We start from the raw sequence: 16939 nt of genomic DNA, 5'->3' as shown, positions 1-16939 counted from the left end.
TTCCTAGTGCAGTAACCCGTTTTCCAATTCTCAGCCTGTCGGATCACTCCAAATGTAAAAAAAGGCTGGGTTCTGCAGGTGTCTGTGGTTGCCGGCTCACCACGGGAGCCTGAGCGTTTAAGTTAGGTTGACCACTGAGACATAGCCTGGTCTGGCCTGAATAAGTCTAATGAGAATAAAATAAAATTGTGTATCGTACTGCCGGAATCACGTCAATGTCAGTGTAAGACTGTCATTTCATTCCATCGGTTCTCGGAGACTTTGGCAACACAGGATATGTTTGCCTGCTGTGCGAGTATCTTGTACTTCGTTCCCCAGTGACAGTGACAGTGACAGATTTCAATTCAACCCATTCAATATGCCTGGTCGCCACGCGCTTTCAACCCCCACCGCGGAAGGGACCTTGTCTGTCTGGAATTATCACGGACCACAGATCAGCACCAATTAAGCAAGGACCATGTGTAATGACAATTCAATTGACAGAAAATATGATAGGGGTTCTTGAGTCTAATTCTGCATGTTAGTAGTGAGTTGTCCTCATTGACGTTGAGCCAACCAAGCTAGTCTGTACAAGAGGTTGGGAATAGTCCATCAATCTCAAACTACCGCCTATGACAGCATCAGAAGGATCAAAACTTGTCTATACAGCATTGCCCAAATGACAGGCTCCGCAATCGCCGATCAATGACAGAATGTCACAACTCAAGACCAAGGCACAGAAGAAAAACAAAGAGATAGACAAAATAATCCGTCAGTTAATTTGCAGCTGTTGACGTCTCACCCCGCGTAAACTCAACTAATCGTTTTAGTGTCCGTGGTCAGGCCCCGGCCCGCAAATGACTAACCTAATATCGGGGACTTGCGCTTATCCAAACGTCATCTCTTCTAGAAGGTTCAGTGGGGCCCAGGACCCTTGACAACGTTTCTCCAGCCATCCTCGATTCTTACAGGTCGCTTTTAGGCGCTCTCACAAGGCTTTCCTGGTCCTCGCCAAACTGCTCAACGCCAGTCACTTTCCTGCAGTCTCACCAGTCTCCATCTCAGTCAAGAAGAGGTGGCGGGTCGATTGCCTGCTCTTGCATCCTTGAGGGGCTTGTTTCGCTTGGCTGCAAATCATTGCAGTCCACGGATATGGATCCGGGGCTGCATTTGTCTATACGCAGACACAGCAAGCTAGGTAGGCATCCATCGTCCAACACATTTGTTTTATACGGATCAGATGGCCGGATGCCTCCAGATGTCTTACTGATTGCCTTACAGAAATCAATAATGAATCTAGAGTGCCTTTCTTATTGTCTTTACTAATCTGATCTGTATCAACATAAATGTTCTGTCATCTATCATTAACATCATTCTTCCACATGCAACCAAATCGTCCTGGCGGAATGCTGTACCACTTCGGAAAACGCCTAACGTTACACAACGATAGTAATATCAATGTTTGCTACGAATTGACATGACACAAAGTAAGAGTCTCAAGATGGACAGTGTTAACTTGGCAGGAAATGTCCGCGTAGCCGAGGACACTGACATATATACTATACAAAGCCGTGTCACTCAAGAGGTAACACAAATCCACATCTAGGGATACTCCGTTTTAGGTCTCGCATTGGCTGTTCATATAATATATTCACGATATTTTCGAGATCCTCATCGTCTTTCTTGCTCCTCATTCACGGTGTAACCTTGACAGATAGAAAAGCTATGTACCGAAGCTGTATTCATTCTTTACATTCTTCGTGCTCACGTAGCCCTAAACTGTTTGAATGGGAGTTAAGCGAGTTGTTTAAGATTTCAAGTCCAATGAGAATCCCGCGCTGTTGTTCGACTGATGGCGACGCCCTATCGTGTCCATCACCAACAACCTTCAGGAGGAATATCCTCTCAACTGTATGCGTAGAATGTCAAATGGTTGAGAAACCACACTATCAAGTCGCTGTTTAGTTGTTCGGGCAATATGCCGTATCCTGAAATCCCGTGCTCTACTGAGAGCGTCAGAATCCCCAGTCTTGAACCCCCTTCTGTCTGGAGAGGATTATAGTTGGCCATGAAGCTATGAGGGTACGCCGAGTCCTCATTGAATATTTTTAAGAATGGAGTCAAAAGCCAATGCTATACTCTTGGAATAAGAAGTCTCAATATTGAGTAATTAATCGTGTTCTCATTCGATGTCCTATGCTGTTACCAAGTGCTATCCCAACCATAAACCATACCCATCCAGCCGAGCACCCTTTTCCGTTACAAAAGCCGCCACAAAGTTACATAAAGTAAACCCGAAATAGCTACACTGACTCCTGCCAAACTCTGTGCCCCACAAACCTTATGGTACCCTTGGGTATCCTCAGAGCTGCGCTAGAGGAAATGCGAGTTGATATCGACGGCACCAACACCTAACTGCCTCGAACTGAACGACTTGCATTTGAACGAGCTTGTCACTGCAGAGAAGATATGCTTTACAAACAAACTTAATCATCTCCATTATCATGAGACTGGTTATCCGAACCGTTGTTGGAGCCCATGATAGAGCCAACAAATTCCTGGTACTTGAACACCTCGCCTCTCTTGGCACCAAGATGAGCGTTCATATTGCGGTTGAAAGCTCGTCGTCCAGTGAAACCATTCATGATCTTATCAACTTCACTTGCAGTTAGAGCCTTCTCCCCGGGCTCGGGTGCTGTATCAAGAAGTGCTTTTCGCAGCTCGACCAAGTCGACCTGGCCGCTGTCATCGTCGTCAAAGGCAGAGAAGGCAGACAGCAGCTCAGCGCTTGGTGAAAGTGCTGCAAGTGCGTCGGCAAGCGAGTTGAGGAATACTGCGAGGGTGATCGTCTGGGGTGCTGATGGAGGAAAGAACTTGGATACGTCGGCTGGGTTTGAAGGCAGGCCTATCGAAATTGTCAGCTAGTGTTATCTCATCCATCACTTTAGTTGTTCATACCCAGCTGGTTGAGCATATCCGTAACATCCTCGCGGTTTACAACACCATCGCAATCTCGGTCCATGATCTGGAAAGCATCTCGCAATGTTCGGACTTGGGTTGCTTGCAGTTGCGATAGCGCATTACCATTGCCAAGCGACTTTGATACTGGGGTCCTTGGGGGCACCGGAGACATACGCGAAGGCGAAGAATTCATCTCGTCTCTAACAGGTGTCTTGGCCTTTGGTGTCCAGCTGGGTTGTGTGCTTGTGGGAGTTGTTGGTCTAGCAAAGCGCGAAGTCGAGCCGAAAGGTCCTGCCTTTGTCGGTGATCCGGTGGGTGTAGTGTGTCTTAGGGGAGAGGGCGATGCAGGTGATTCGGCGCGACGAAATGGAGAGCTTCGAGTAGGTGAAGAGCCATAGCCCAGAGGAGAAGGCTTGTATGTTACCGGCACAGACTGAAAACAACGGCGTTAGCTGGGACGGGCGTCACTTGTCAGGGATTCTCCGTCATGGAAGAAGTACCATTGTGCTTAACGTGGGTCCGGCGAGCGGAGATGGACAATTAACAGGTTTGTAAGAAGACGAGGAAGAGAAAGGCGACAATTTGACGTTGACAAGTGAAAATTAAGATAGAACGTATCGTGGAAATGATCAATTGGCCGTGGGATGGATATAGATAACCGTTGTCGTCATTGGGAAAGAATTGAGGTTGTAATGCGCTTTAACGAGGTGTGATCCAAAGTAAACAATGAAAGTGGTTCCCACGGAGATGCATGATAAACGCCACGAATTGTGCCACGAAGAGTTGAGCCACATGTGAAAGCCAAGATTGGAGAAGTCATGGCACTCGCATGGCGCTAACGAGCATGGGGGTGTGCTCCAACCACAAGCTGAAAGCTGCAATTCAGGGGACGCAAGGGAACGAGACGACCCTTTTTCTTAGTGGGGAGCATTTTGAGTGGACGAGGTTTGTGCTCTGCTGACACTTTTTCAGCTTGAAGATTTTCTATTGAATGGTAAAGATCCAATAACTTGATAGAGATGATATTGCGATCAGAAGAAATCTCAATTAGAGAGGTCAGCCGAAAACATATTTGCGCTGCTCTTAGACTTGACCAACCGTTTTCAGTTTCAGGGGCTAGCAACTATTAAAATGGGAATGAGGGGGAGAAAGGTTGGACCCGACGTAGTGGATAGAATGGGTAGGGAGGGAGTTGGTAGGTGATTGAACCCTTTGTCTAGTATCTTTTTTATTTCAAAACACCACTTTACTCAAATACACAGCAAAGTGATTTATCGTCGGATAATTAATTGACTTGCTGGATACTTCCATCATCATCTGTCCCCACCTACAAGGAAGTCAAGCCTCGTTGCGCAAGTTGACGCCCACTTGTACTTTGTGGCGGGAACATGTCTCGGTTACAACACTGTCTTTAAAGCTGTTTCTAGTTCTGTTACATATTCGATAACAAGTGGTACTGGCTGGTGCTGTACATACTATCACAGCTGCTTTCGATCGAGGAGAATTGTTTAATTCTGTCAATTCCTTCAGGTACTGTAGCGTCCAAAGTGGAACAAAGCAGAGCAGAGCGTCGATCCCACTGCCTTGCATTACATTGCATGCATTCACCGCATCCTTTCACTCAACCCTCTCGGACTCCCCGAGCTCGAAAACGAAACGCAACGCAGCGCAACATCGCCCGATCCGGAACCTACGAGGGTTCTAAATCGTGAGGGACTCGTGTTTCGTGTTTCGTGTCTCGGAACCCCGGCCTCAATCCGCCTTCGGCACTGTCTTAGCTTGTCTTGCATTGCATTGCCTTGTCTCGTCTCCTCCATTATGGCTTCTTCGTTCCAGTCAACGTTGCCATTCTTGACCAAAACAACCAGCAACAGCGCAAACAACCACCACGGTCACGGTCATAAACACAGCCTCAGCAATTTCTCCAATGCTTCAGTCTCCAACCGAAGAACCTCCCTGGCTTCGTTTCACTCTTCGCGCCCCGAATCGCAAATGTCACAGGCCTCGCCGCCTCCCTCGAGGTCACCTCTTCCTCCTGGCCCAGAGATCGATCGCATTTCCGATCCCAATTCGCAGTCAAAGACGCCTTCGACGGGTCTGTCCTCGCAGCATTCATCACTTTCCGCTCCTCGAAGGATCAACCCTCATGCACGACCATCGAGAAAGCTTCGCTCGCAATACCCGCGAAGCTCCACAGAAAACCATGTCGAATACATCCTTGTCGCATCTTTCGATATCGATCGAGGTCCCGTCATGGAGCACCAATACCCGGTTGCGATCACAGGAGACGAAAATATGCTGGCAGAGCTCATGTTGCCCGATCAAGCCCACGCCCGCAACCAGGACTGGACAATCTTCTTTCTTCACAAGGATACAAGTCAGGAAGAGGAGGATGAGGAGCGCAAAGTTAAGGAAAATCGAAAGCAAAGGCGCAAGAGGAGGCGTGATAGAGCAGCTGGTATAATAGACGAGGAGGATGAAGAAAACGAAGAGGATCTACCAGAGGACGAATGGGAGGACGATGATGAAGACGACACCGAATCTACTGATAGCGAACCTGAGGGCGGAGAGGGCCCTCCCCTAATTTATGTGCTTAATCTGGTCAATACCAAACATGACAAGTCGGTCAAGAGAGGGGCCATTGTCAAGGCCATGGCCATCTGCACGCGGCACCCCTTCTTGCATATTTACAAGGCAAGTAGCCTTAACACATGATTCTTGTGCTCGTGCACTTGCTAACCGTTTCAATAGCCACTGTTACTATTGGCTCTGGAAGAATACTTCAAAGCACCTGTTCCAGAGACATTGGCCATGCTATACGATTCAGTAAACGCCATGGATTTGTCTCTCATGCCTAAACTCAGTCTTCTTGAGCGCCACTTATTACAAGCAAGTGACAACAGGGATCTCTTTGTGGAGAAATTCGAACAGATGATTCAAATGCGGATAGCCGAAGACCAGCGCGAGGAGGCAGCAGATCAGTCATTGGATGCGACAAGGAGTCCGACAAAACTGACTGGTATCTCAAGAGCTGGTACAAAGGCCCATGTTGAGGGCGGCCAGTCGATTTACTCTGTTCCCCGCGACACGCATGAGTTTGAGAGCAAGGTCATGTACAAGGGCATACCAATACCTATCAAAGTGCCTGTTGCTGTCATGCCAGAAACCGTCGGTGACTTTTCACTCATAAAACTCATTCAAAACTTTTCAGATTCTCATCAGAAATCGCCCCAACCATTTGCGCTGCACCCTCACCTCACAACGAACGGAGTCAATACGCACCCTATCATTGTGCTGGCAAATGCGCTCTTGACACAAAAGAGAATCATCTTTCTAGGGTACAACATGCCCTCAGGCGAGGTCGCAGAAGCTGTCTTAGCCGCGTGTGCGTTGGCATCGGGTGGTATACTTCGTGGGTTTACACGACATGCTTTTCCTTACACTGACTTGACCAAAATCGACGACCTGCTCAACGTACCCGGTTTTATCGCTGGTGTAACGAATCCGACCTTCGAGCTTCACCCCGAGTGGTGGGACGTTTTGTGCGATTTACCAAGTGGAAGGGTCAAGATCAGTACAAAGATCGACCCTGCTCCTGTGACAGAGGGTCTGCTGTACTTCCAGCAACAAAATGCAGCTTTCGCGGCCATTGCAAGCGGTACCACGAATACAAGCCAGGACTATACGGGTGACAATGCCTTCATGGCTGATGTTCTTAGGAGCATAGCTGCGAGACATGGCGAGCGTGTGATCCGAGCAAAGTGGCGCGACTGGGTCGGCAAGTTCACTCAAATCGCAGCCAAATTCGAGGAAAGCGTTTATGGAGCTAGTGCCTTGTACATTGGAGGTGAAGATCAGGACTTGATGCCACCAGGAGCTAATGGGCATGGTTATGTCTGGGCGGATGATACAGCTAAGCATAAAGAGCTTGCTGGTAATGTGACAAGAATCGAAGGATGGCGCAACACTCGGAGTTATTACAGCTTCATCCAAGTAAGATACTGCACTAGAAATAGGGACGACTAAAGCTAACATTTCGCAGGATTTGGCACAGATATATACCATCAGGCCCCTGAAGGGCCTTGACTTGGCCCATCTTCACGACCGTTTACGAATGCAACGCTTGACCCCCGCGCAGAGCAGAGACATCTATCTCACCATCTCCAAACACGTCCACACGTACGATGAGATTTGCCTACTGCTTAGTGTAGCCCCTGAGTCGCACGCTGGATTGTTCTACCTTGCTCTTGGTCTATTCCACAAGGACCGCGAAGTCCGTCTGAGAACAGCAGATCTCTTGGAGCGTATATCCGATCATGAAGCTGGACAGCATTGGTGGAGAAGTCTCAGTCGCTTTGAGAAGCTAGCTTATATGCGGCTACGTCGAGAGGTGGATGCTGAGATGCAAGCAAAGCTTGAAAAGGAAGGTATAAGCGCTGAAATGGAGAGGATAGTAAGCTGAACGTTTGAATTGGAGTTCACGTGTGGGCGGGCTTGTAGGAGTTTATTTATGGGTTGGAGTAACTTTGACGGGTTCTCCAGGAGGTGTCATGTCTGGGTTCGCATCATATACCTTTCAGCACTCATATAGGCGGCGTTTTTCAAAGACATTGGACGAATACAATGGCACGTTACATACGAAAATCAATGTGAATCGGAAGAGTAATATTATTTAACTTGCTTTTAGGTTTCTTAGTCGATAGAGTTACGACCTCTTTTCAGCTATCGTTCAGACCATAGCATCATTGAGAACATTTGCTACTCGAGCATTTCGTGTACACAACTTGAGTACACATCCTGATTCGTTTACCTAGAATGGCGCTGTAAATACATCCAACCGACTTTTGTCAAAGAACTGTTGGTTTCGCCCTCTTACAGCGCACTGCGTGGTAGTCACAAGAGTCCGAGAGCCTTGGCGGCGTGCTTGACGTGGTCTTCGCCGAAGGTAGAGATGAAGAAGTAAGAGTGGTCGTAGCCCTGAAAACGGGTTAGCATTGTCGTTTGATGGGAATGAGAAATACCTACATCCTGGTAGCGGAGAGTCAAGCCCTCAATACCGGCATCCTTGACAGCCTTCTCGAGGTTCTCGGGGAGAAGCTGGCCCTGTTTGTAGAAGTTGTCACCAGTGCCCTGGTCTCTTAGCATGGTGCATTTAACAATGGCGAGAGAGAGGCTCGGAACTTACAACATCAATGAGAGCAGGGAAGTTGCCCTTCCAGCTCTTGATGAGCTCAGTGGCATCGTGTTTCTTCCACTCCTCCCTGTCCTCACCCAAGTAACCCTTGAAGGCCTTGTCGCCCCAGGGGCACTGAGAAGGGTTGGAGATAGGAGCCCAGGCGCTGACACTCTTGTACTTGCCGGGGTTCTTGAGGAACAGAGTCAGTGCACCATGTCCACCCATAGAGTGGCCAGAGATAGAAACTCGCGAGGAATCAACCTCCTTAAACTCCTTGAAGATGAGGTCGGGAAGCTCATTGGTGATATACGACTCCATCTTGTAGTGCTTGCTGTAAGGGTCCTTCTTGGCATCGATGTAGAAGCCCGCTCCGCTGCCAAAGTCATATGAGTCGTGCTCACCGGGCAAGTCGAGCTCGCGGGGAGATGTGTCTGGGTAGAGAAGAGCAAGACCGAGCTTGGAGGCGTGGGCGTGAAGGAAACCCTTCTCTGTGACGTTGTCGGGTGTGCATGTGAGGCCGGAGAGGTAGATGAGGAGAGGAGCTGGCTTAGAAGATGATGCTGAGCCTGGGAGGTAGAGAGTTGCGTTCATGGGTGTGCCGGTGACGGCGGACTTGTGGGAGAGCTTGAGAAAGCGTCCGCCGAAGCTGTTGATAGTCGCATTTGTAGTGAAAGCCATGATGTCACTGTATTTGAGGGTTGCTTGGGTTAGACAGAAGCAATTGGGGTATAAAGTTGAAAACAGTTTCAAGAATAAAGAGAGGATAAAGTGAAAGAGGAGAAATCTCAGTAGTGTATGGTTATGTTGCTATGAAATAGCTGAGCTTTATCCCAAGGAGGGGAAGCTTCCAGTCAATGGCGAGGTCTGGGGTAACCTTAACCCCACCATCGGTACCCGGATGCCCTCATCAACATGACGAATGCCGAATTATCTCCCCGGCTCCGGAATACGGAACCTCCTCCGTGTCACGGGTCGGAGACAAGATAAGAACAGTATATACACTAGGGGGTAGCAGAAAACTCATGACTAAAGGCCTAAGTGACAATAAGGTTTAGACAGTATGAGGATATCTTGTAATAATTTATGATGAACTCGATATGCTCTTTGACTAGTTTATTTTCTCAGGATACATTAGTACTACGGTAGAATGTGACGTCGGGTTGGTATGAGTGTATGAGTGTATGATTGTTTCATGTCTTATCTCATGATAATAATCGTCAATCATTAGAGCTGTATCTATCTCAGCGTACATGCCCTGACTAACTGCCAAAGAATAAAAAACCATCGCTATTATCGCTAACTCCAAATACTCCGTGGCCTGGTGAGTTGCCCATTGCTCCGTCCCCAAGTTGACGATGCCAATGCAATACTAAAAAAGAACAATCGATCGCTTTAACGCAGCAGGAAGAAGACCAAAGAGATGCAACCGAAAACAATCGTGTTCGTCAACTCATTTAGCCACCCAGGTACCCATACTGGCTCTCCTTGCTCCATCCTTTTAATCTTCTCCTAATCGAACATATTCTCGCCTTTTGTGGTCTTCTTTAGTGAACAGTCAAAACTGTTGAAGAGTTTGGGCCAGCCGACACGAGTGAAATTGAACTTGAATTTGTAGTCGAAATCGATCGGGCCTATTGTGCAACCCGTAGGGCTCGTACAAGTGTCATTGCAGCCGGTTGTACGGGGGTAACAGTTGAAATATTCACCATCAGGCGCAAAAGTTGTGACGTTGCGAAGGAAAGGTTCGGAAAGTTGATGGCACTTGTTAAGTGTGTATACCTCGTGGGTGCATGTACCTGTGGAGTTGGCACCGGTACATATCAAGACCTGCGGTGATGAGGTGTCAATACCACATAAAAGAGATAACCTGTACAGTAGGGAAGAGAGTCAACTTACACCCCCGACGGCCCGCTCCTTCAATATGGGCACAGCAGAGATGCTGACGGCAGAAATAATAGTTGCAATAACAGTGAAGAACTTCATTGTAGCGGTTGGGACTCGTCTCGGCTGATAACGATAGTGGAAACGAAAGTGTTAGATTGGCGAGTGTCAATGTCTGAGATGAAAGAGTATGAATCAGAAGGATTCTTAGCAGAGGTTGGATTTGAGTAAGATATATACCCAAAGCAAGTTATGAATCTCGGTTGGTCTTTCCAATTGTTTGCTGTTTCTGTTATACCAACCTCCTGGCCTCAAAACACCACAAGTGCAACCAACCTCTTATAAGAAATGGAGTAAGATAATAGGTAAGCTTCCAATAGCACAACAGCTTCACCAAATTCTAATTCCTCCTGCATAAGAGAAAACGACTCGTACGATCAACACTAGACGTAACCTTTCATCATCGTCTCAAGTTCAATTCGGATCAGTCAAGTGAGTGCGTATCCGCCGACGTCATGAAAGTCCCCGCCAAGAGGGAGATCATCCTGTCACCAAACGTCTAGATCCTTACCTTGATACCACAGCCAAAGAACAAACTGAATTAAAGCCAAGTTGGCTAAGGTTGCATGAAAACTTTACTTGCATGATCTGCAAAGCTACGGCTGTTACGGCTTTTCCCTTCCTACCAACAACCGTTTCCGGATCAGTGTGGCACAACGTCGGAGGCTGGAAAGAATATTCTGGACTTGTGGTTGGTTGGACAATTCATCTACCTGCGAGGACGAGGACCCTTTCAAATATGCAAGAAGCCACAGACGCTGCAGGAATCATGTCTTTGTATTTGAGGTTGATAATCTCTGTCAGGCCCAGATTGCGTGGTATGAGAGGATGCTCCCTTGCTTGGATTGACTGTTTATCAGACTTTGTGACGTATAAAAGGCCACTGCGCATTTGAGGTTGAGTCCAAACATCAGAAGATGCCGTCATGTCTCGCGCCGGTGTTTCAGTGAAACACAATCTGGCCCGACGTAATCGGCCCATCAGACCCAAAACAAGTCATCTGCCATTTCCCACTTGACATCATTCTTTCATGGACTTCTACCGGACACATCCGTATTGGTAACGATGTGACGTTGGAGCATCCGTCAACAGTGTTGCTGTTGGGGATTCTTTGTCCGTCTTCATCAAAGACGGCGTCAGAGACAATCAACACACTCGTGCACCGAGACACAGAAGCAAAGTAGATTTCCTTCTTGTTTTTTGTCTAGTTCCTGTGTAAATCAATCTCAATCTCAAACGCCGCGCTTGTACATGATTAATTAACCTCCTGATACACTATACAACATGTCAAGCCAGAAGGGAGCACACAACGTTCCAGCTCGATTGTATCTAAGGAGGGTCGCATGGGTATATACGCCTCGGGGGCAATCGGTTGTTTCGCGACGTGCTAGTCCTTAGGCCGCTTACTGCAGCAGTTCCTCGCAGGTCCAATCCTCGTAGCTGTACCACACGCGTAAGTAAGGCATCTTCGAGCTGCCTGAACAACCATCACTTACTAGCCATCGGGCATGTATCGCCGCACGATCAAGGGGATCTTCTTTTCCCGCATCTCCTTGATCGCAATTTGAAGGGGGTCGGTCTCGCCCTCCAGATCAACTAGCACAGGCGCATTCATGCTGCATCCAGTTAGTTTTCTGAAGTTGCTGCAGTTCAGCAAGGTGATGCGGACCTGATCTGCAGAGCGCGTGTACCGAGGATGCGTGCCCTCTCGTACTTGGTCATGTAGGGTGTGGTAGTTCGCTCGTTCTCGGGAATCTTCTTGTCTTTGAGTAGCTTGTCGCCGCCCTTCAGCGCGTTGGCAGCGGCAGAAGGATCTCCCGAGACTACGACATTATCCTGGTCTTGTCCGTTTTGTTGCTGGTCACCATCCTCCTCCTCGAGAACCTCGGGGTCGTAGTACTCGGTGATCTCCTCCTCCTCGTACATGGGCTCGTCGCTGCCTAGGAGTTAGATCCGCGTGCGCCTGCAAAGACCGCGAAGCAACTTACCCGCCAGCGCCGCCAACATCGTCATCGCCGAAATCAGACATCGTAAATGTCGTTTAATATGAACTTGATGAAGAATGAATGCGAGAGTGTTCTTAGTCCAGAGTTGCTTTCGCAATGGATGGTTTTAGAATTGCCCAGGTCAACCTCGGAAAAAGTTCTATAGAAGAACAAAGTAAAACCTGGTTAGGCCGATGTTTTTCCGGCGCACCTTCCGCACCTTTAGACAAAGAATATCGACGCGAAGCTTTCAGGTGGATCGCTCTTGACTCTCATCCCTGTAATCCCCACACAAAAATTCATTGTCACCGCCTTAAATTGAAATCAATTCTGCCACTTCCAAGCTTGCTTCGACATTTACAAACTGAAGGCTCCTCGGCATGACAGCACTATGAGTAAACGAGAAGCTGCCGAGGCAGCCTTTGATGTCCCTCCGGCCAAGAGACTTTATCGTGGAGGCCCAGATGACTTATGTACGGCTTAGTTCCATTCTTGAGTTCTCAAGATGCATCTGCTGATATTGCGAACTTAGATATTGATGATGCTGAGGACGACTTGACTAGCGCTCATACTCCATATTCCACCCAGGACCCTGATTCACCACAAACGGTGAACACTGCTGCTACGACTCCCCGGGCTAAATTTCCTTCGGATCTCAAAACTCTTGCTTGCACATGGCCTGGTTGCCCCAAGACCTTCAATCGACCTGCCAGATTACGAGATCACCTGAATTCTCACACCAATTCTCGACCATTTAAGTGCCCTTATGATGGTTGCGATAAGGACTATATAGAGGACAAGCACTTGAAGCAGCACATCAAAGCCGTCCATACTCTTGAGCGAAAACACGTCTGTCAAAAGGAAGGCTGCGGTAAGAGCTTTGTGACGGGTACTCGACTTAAACGACACCAGGCCGTTCACGAAGGCGAAGAGAGATTCCGTTGCCAAGACTGTGGGCAGAGTTTCAGAAAGAAGGAAACATTGAGCAAGCACGTTCGAAAAGATCATCAGGGCTTACCTGCACTCCAATGCCCCGAGCAAGGGTGTCGTCATGCTTTTGAGTCCAAGGCGGCCTTGAAGCGACACCGTGATAAGGATCATGGCGAGGCAAAGTTCTGGTGCGGCGAATGCGATTTGAAGAGGATGCCCGATGGCACAGAACAGCGGGTCGGATTCACCACTGAAGTGCTGCTTCAGGCACATATCCGCCAAGAGCATCAAAATTGCATTTTCTGCGAATTCAAATCTGCCTCACGATGGGAGCTGGAGAAACATGTCGAAATGCACCATTCCGGCCAGTCCGTCGAGGATCGAAAGAACATCGCCTGCCCATACGACGAATGCACCAAGAAGTTCACTAAGAAGTCCAACCTCAACGCTCATATTCGTACAGCGCATGAGGGATTCCGCTTCGTTTGCGGCCAAGTTGACCTCAATAGTTCTGGCCTACAGGGCTGGACAAACGATCAAGGCTGTGGTGATAAGTTTAGTACCAAGAGTCGACTAGAAGATCATATCCGATATAAGCACCTCGGCCACGAACGCCCTAAGCTCTCGAAGCCTGAACCGTCTCAAGAAATGAATCTTATAGATGAACTCTCCGGTGCTGCGAACCAGGCAGAGCGAACGATTACTTGTCCCCACTGCCATGAAGCCTTCATTCGCTACCACGACCGGGATGCACATGTTGAGCTGTATCACCCACCGGCTACTGACCCATCTCTTATCCTAGCTGGAGACCAGCTTGATCCTGCCCAGTTCTTCTTCGATGGAAGTTTCTCCAACACAACAAACTGGCCCGGTATCATGCCGGAGGATGACATATTTGCCGCTACAATGGACTATGGTCCTCCTCGAGATGACTGGCCGGAGGACGAGACCAATATACTTCTGCTGGCAAGAGATTCAACAGTACAGGATCCTCTCATTGATCCCGCTCTTGGTACTCTCTGAAGAAAAGAAAACATTTGTGGAGGTAAAATGTTCTGGTTTTTAAAAGGTGAAAAATAAAATAGATACCCGGCCGCAAGGCCTTGACGGTGGTCAACGTATGAGCGGCTGGCTATCGTGACACCGTCAGGATGTATGAAGAATGAAATGCAATGTCACAAAAGCGATGGGAAATGGCTATGATGAAAGAAATAAAGTTGTTTGACCAAGTGTACCCAGTCCCTGGGTATAAGTGAAATTCTTTCCTTTCTATCAGTATACCGAATGCCGAAACCCAAAATGATTTTATGCCCCTCCCAATGAAGCCTAAGTACAAGCCCAATTGCAGCCCAGACCAACACCGCGCAAGAAAAGGAGTCAAGTAATGACAGGAACGAATGTCAGAGCGTAAGCCCGTCCAGCATAAAAAGATACTGGCTAAGTATTTATATGTCTCGTACAAGGCTGGCCAACTAGTGAGAGCCCACCAAAGCGTTACTGAATCCCAGTAAAGCCATGCCAAGGAAGCCAAAGAAGATGCAGAGGTTACGGCTATGGTTGAGACTCAGACTCTCCACAAACAACTGCAATGCGACACTAACCATAATGCCGGAAGTGACAGCAAAGAGACACCCGTAAGCAACTGCATTGGGTTGCATATTGGTCTTATCGGCGAGCTTGAACCATAGGGCCGCAACGCCCGCGCCAATGGGCTGAGAAAGACCACCGAGAAAGGCCGACCATGCCATGGCGCGCCAGCGAGAACCCAGAGCCATGTATAGCGGCAGACACATGGCGAAGCCTTCGGTGATGTTATGGACAAATAGTGCCATGAAAACATTGAAACCTAGAGATGGGTTTACGTGGTTGGTAGCGTAGGTGATGAATCCTTCAGGAAACTTATGCAGAGCAATGGCAATGGAGGTCTGGAGGCCAATGGACAAGAATGCATTTGTTGGAACGTGGTGATGATGTTGAGCTTCGACATCTTCGTCGTCTCCTGCAGATGAGCATGAGCTATCGTGTTCAGAGAGTTCCTCCGGGACTATCGGATCTAATGGCTCTCGCGACTTGGCTCTGCTGGTTCGATATGTTGGTCTCGCAAAGGGCTCAACAGAGTCTTCACATCCATTCTCATGCTCATGCTCATGATCGTGGTGAGCATGCGAATGTTCAGGCGCGCGGTTCAGGAATGATCCAGTGGTAGTGCGCAGAATCTGGGTTTGTCTTCCAGGTCTGCTCGATAGACTGGTTCGGCTACTTAGATGCTTGAAGCACTCTTGGCCACAAGGGTCTGTGAATCCGTAGCAGGAGTTCGACTCGTCGCAATTGCACTTTGTATCTTGTACGAAGGACATGACTCGCTTGTGAACTTCTCGCATGGATTTCCTCCTCTCAGGGAAGCCATCCGTAAGTCCTGTGGTGGTACGGCTTCGTGTTGGACTAGCAGGACGTCGCATTCCATCTCGGGCAGACGCTTGTCTCTTAAGAGGTTGCGTTGGGCTATTCAAAGTGGATTCCAGCAGAGGTGTAGACTCGGTCGCAGCATTTTGTCCGTTACCGTTGGTTAATTTGGAAAGCGACTTGTTGACAGGTGCTTGTTCAGGCGGCGGATGGGAAGATTGTCGACGACGGGCACGAGACTGTCTCCTCTCGTGGTGACATGAGGTGTCTTTGGTCGCATTTTCATCGTGTGTATGATCGCATTCGACGACGTGGGTAGGCATGAACTGGTGAAGCAATCGCGAAACTCCCTGAATGCCGATGAAACCACCAGCAAAGCAGGACATCATAACCAGGCCAGCAGCTTGAGTAGACCATTTGGCCTGCTGGAAATATTCCTTGGACTCCGGTAGCATACTATACAATGCGGAAAATAGCTGTTCTTTGTTAGCAGAAGAGATAGGTGCTGTCAGAAGGGCCGTACCATAACACCGAAACTCAAGCTGAGGGAGCAAGCTAAGAAGACGTTGCTATCCTGGATGCGAAAGTTTCTCTTGCCAGGAAATAGCCGAACGATAACGTCAACGCATACTATGGAGGCGCCAACAACGCAAGCTGAGGATATTTGTTAGAATTGTATCCCCGGAAGCGCATTGAGGGTCTTGGAGATGAGGAGCAACTCACCAATGCCGCTGACAACACACATGATCCAGCCGCGAGTATCATTGTCGAGGCTGCTGTGGCCCACGGATATGGCCATGCTGCTTAAGTGTATCGTCTGTGTATGAACTGATGTTGCGCCTAGAAACAAGCTCTGGTGACAAGGCTAAGTGTGAGTTTCGAGAGGGATCGAGACTTGACGCGAGGTTGTGATGGGCGCAAAGAGGCAAGAGCAAAGACGCTGTAGATCTTTTTGTTCTAGGTCTGACGTAGCGAGCGAGCAGGGGAATATCGATGCGGTTTTGTTTAGCGCAGTGAGCGGGGACCTTGTTAGTCTGGGCTCGACACAAGTAATCAATGACAACGAAAGCCTTAGTAACAAAGAAGAGGACAAAGGGGGTTGATAAAAATGCTTTACACGCAACAGAGAGAAGAGAAATAAGTTCGAGGCTGAATGTGAGTTTCAAGGGCCTTGCAGAGGCGTCGATGACAAAAAGGATGGGGCTTTGTTAATGCGCATTAGCCTGGCTCTGACGACAAATGGATCATGATAGAACAAGGAAACCACGTCTAGGCCCTAACATGAGGAATTGTTCCTTTAAGATAGCTCCTATTTCAACCTCGTGCTTCAACTAGGAGAAGAGAAACTACAACGCTATAAATAATTAGCCCCTTGGAACCCTTTTAGAGGATCGAGTTGGGGGTCAACTTACACCATCATGAGGCCGTGCGTCTCCATCAAACCTGTCCCTCAAGGTTCTCACGTCTCAGCATCTGCGCATCATTGGATCACGGCGTCTCGTTGACCGCCTGGCTTACGAATTGTCATGCCTCTTTTGATTGTAGTAGCTGTAACGAGTAGTAA

The 16939-nt window shown here is 48.4% G+C and overlaps 7 protein-coding genes across 11 annotated transcripts; 2 read left to right on the top strand and 5 right to left on the bottom strand.

The window, feature by feature from the left end:
- Positions 1-2117: 2117 nt before the first annotated feature.
- Positions 2118-3746, bottom strand: FOXG_02261 (uncharacterized protein). Of its 2 annotated transcripts, XM_018379643.1 has the most exons (3): positions 3441-3746; positions 2938-3373; positions 2118-2884 (listed from the first exon to the last, which is right to left on the bottom strand). In XM_018379643.1, exons 1-3 carry the CDS (start codon positions 3441-3443, stop codon positions 2466-2468), a joined length of 858 nt encoding a protein of 285 aa, XP_018235715.1. In that variant the 5' UTR covers positions 3444-3746; the 3' UTR covers positions 2118-2465. The 2 variants fall into 2 exon arrangements, with proteins under 2 accessions (XP_018235715.1, XP_018235716.1); XM_018379644.1 differs by lacking the exon at positions 3441-3746 and having other exon boundaries at positions 2938-3404.
- A 527-nt stretch (positions 3747-4273) lies between these two features.
- Positions 4274-7715, top strand: FOXG_02260 (uncharacterized protein). The gene is made up of 3 exons (XM_018379642.1): positions 4274-5634; positions 5692-6933; positions 6983-7715. Exons 1-3 carry the CDS (start codon positions 4759-4761, stop codon positions 7400-7402), a joined length of 2538 nt encoding a protein of 845 aa, XP_018235714.1. The 5' UTR covers positions 4274-4758; the 3' UTR covers positions 7403-7715.
- On the bottom strand, positions 7565-8984 carry FOXG_02259 (S-formylglutathione hydrolase). The gene is made up of 3 exons (XM_018379641.1): positions 8126-8984; positions 7966-8070; positions 7565-7917 (listed from the first exon to the last, which is right to left on the bottom strand). Exons 1-3 carry the CDS (start codon positions 8792-8794, stop codon positions 7834-7836), a joined length of 858 nt encoding a protein of 285 aa, XP_018235713.1. The 5' UTR covers positions 8795-8984; the 3' UTR covers positions 7565-7833.
- Positions 8985-9216: 232 nt separating this feature from the next.
- Positions 9217-10405, bottom strand: FOXG_02258 (uncharacterized protein). The gene is made up of 2 exons (XM_018379640.1): positions 10013-10405; positions 9217-9943 (listed from the first exon to the last, which is right to left on the bottom strand). Exons 1-2 carry the CDS (start codon positions 10097-10099, stop codon positions 9626-9628), a joined length of 405 nt encoding a protein of 134 aa, XP_018235712.1. The 5' UTR covers positions 10100-10405; the 3' UTR covers positions 9217-9625.
- A 206-nt stretch (positions 10406-10611) lies between these two features.
- On the bottom strand, positions 10612-12260 carry FOXG_02257 (DNA-directed RNA polymerase I, II, and III subunit RPABC2). Of its 3 annotated transcripts, XM_018379637.1 has the most exons (4): positions 12046-12260; positions 11727-11993; positions 11554-11673; positions 10612-11497 (listed from the first exon to the last, which is right to left on the bottom strand). In XM_018379637.1, the coding sequence occupies exons 1-4, from the start codon at positions 12084-12086 to the stop codon at positions 11461-11463; spliced, it is 465 nt and encodes a 154-aa protein (XP_018235709.1). In that variant the 5' UTR covers positions 12087-12260; the 3' UTR covers positions 10612-11460. The 3 variants fall into 3 exon arrangements, with proteins under 3 accessions (XP_018235709.1, XP_018235710.1, XP_018235711.1); XM_018379638.1 differs by having other exon boundaries at positions 11727-12260; XM_018379639.1 differs by having other exon boundaries at positions 11554-11993.
- Positions 12261-12306: 46 nt separating this feature from the next.
- FOXG_02256 (uncharacterized protein) lies at positions 12307-15683 on the top strand. Its single transcript, XM_018379636.1, has 2 exons — positions 12307-12515; positions 12575-15683. The coding sequence occupies exons 1-2, from the start codon at positions 12434-12436 to the stop codon at positions 13993-13995; spliced, it is 1503 nt and encodes a 500-aa protein (XP_018235708.1). The 5' UTR covers positions 12307-12433; the 3' UTR covers positions 13996-15683.
- FOXG_02255 (uncharacterized protein) lies at positions 12521-16701 on the bottom strand. 2 transcript variants are annotated; one of them, XM_018379635.1, is made up of 4 exons: positions 16099-16701; positions 15899-16029; positions 13061-15851; positions 12521-12992 (listed from the first exon to the last, which is right to left on the bottom strand). In XM_018379635.1, exons 1-3 carry the CDS (start codon positions 16172-16174, stop codon positions 14445-14447), a joined length of 1614 nt encoding a protein of 537 aa, XP_018235707.1. In that variant the 5' UTR covers positions 16175-16701; the 3' UTR covers positions 12521-12992; positions 13061-14444. The 2 variants fall into 2 exon arrangements, with proteins under 2 accessions (XP_018235707.1, XP_018235706.1); XM_018379634.1 differs by having other exon boundaries at positions 12521-15851.
- Positions 16702-16939: the final 238 nt, after the last annotated feature.

This window comes from Fusarium oxysporum, chromosome 5, assembly GCF_000149955.1.
Source record: "Fusarium oxysporum f. sp. lycopersici 4287 chromosome 5, whole genome shotgun sequence".
NCBI classification, from domain to species: Eukaryota; Fungi; Ascomycota; class Sordariomycetes; order Hypocreales; family Nectriaceae; genus Fusarium; species Fusarium oxysporum.
The sequence above is the reverse complement of the archived record's forward strand: the minus strand, read 5'-3'. Positions and strand labels throughout refer to the sequence as shown.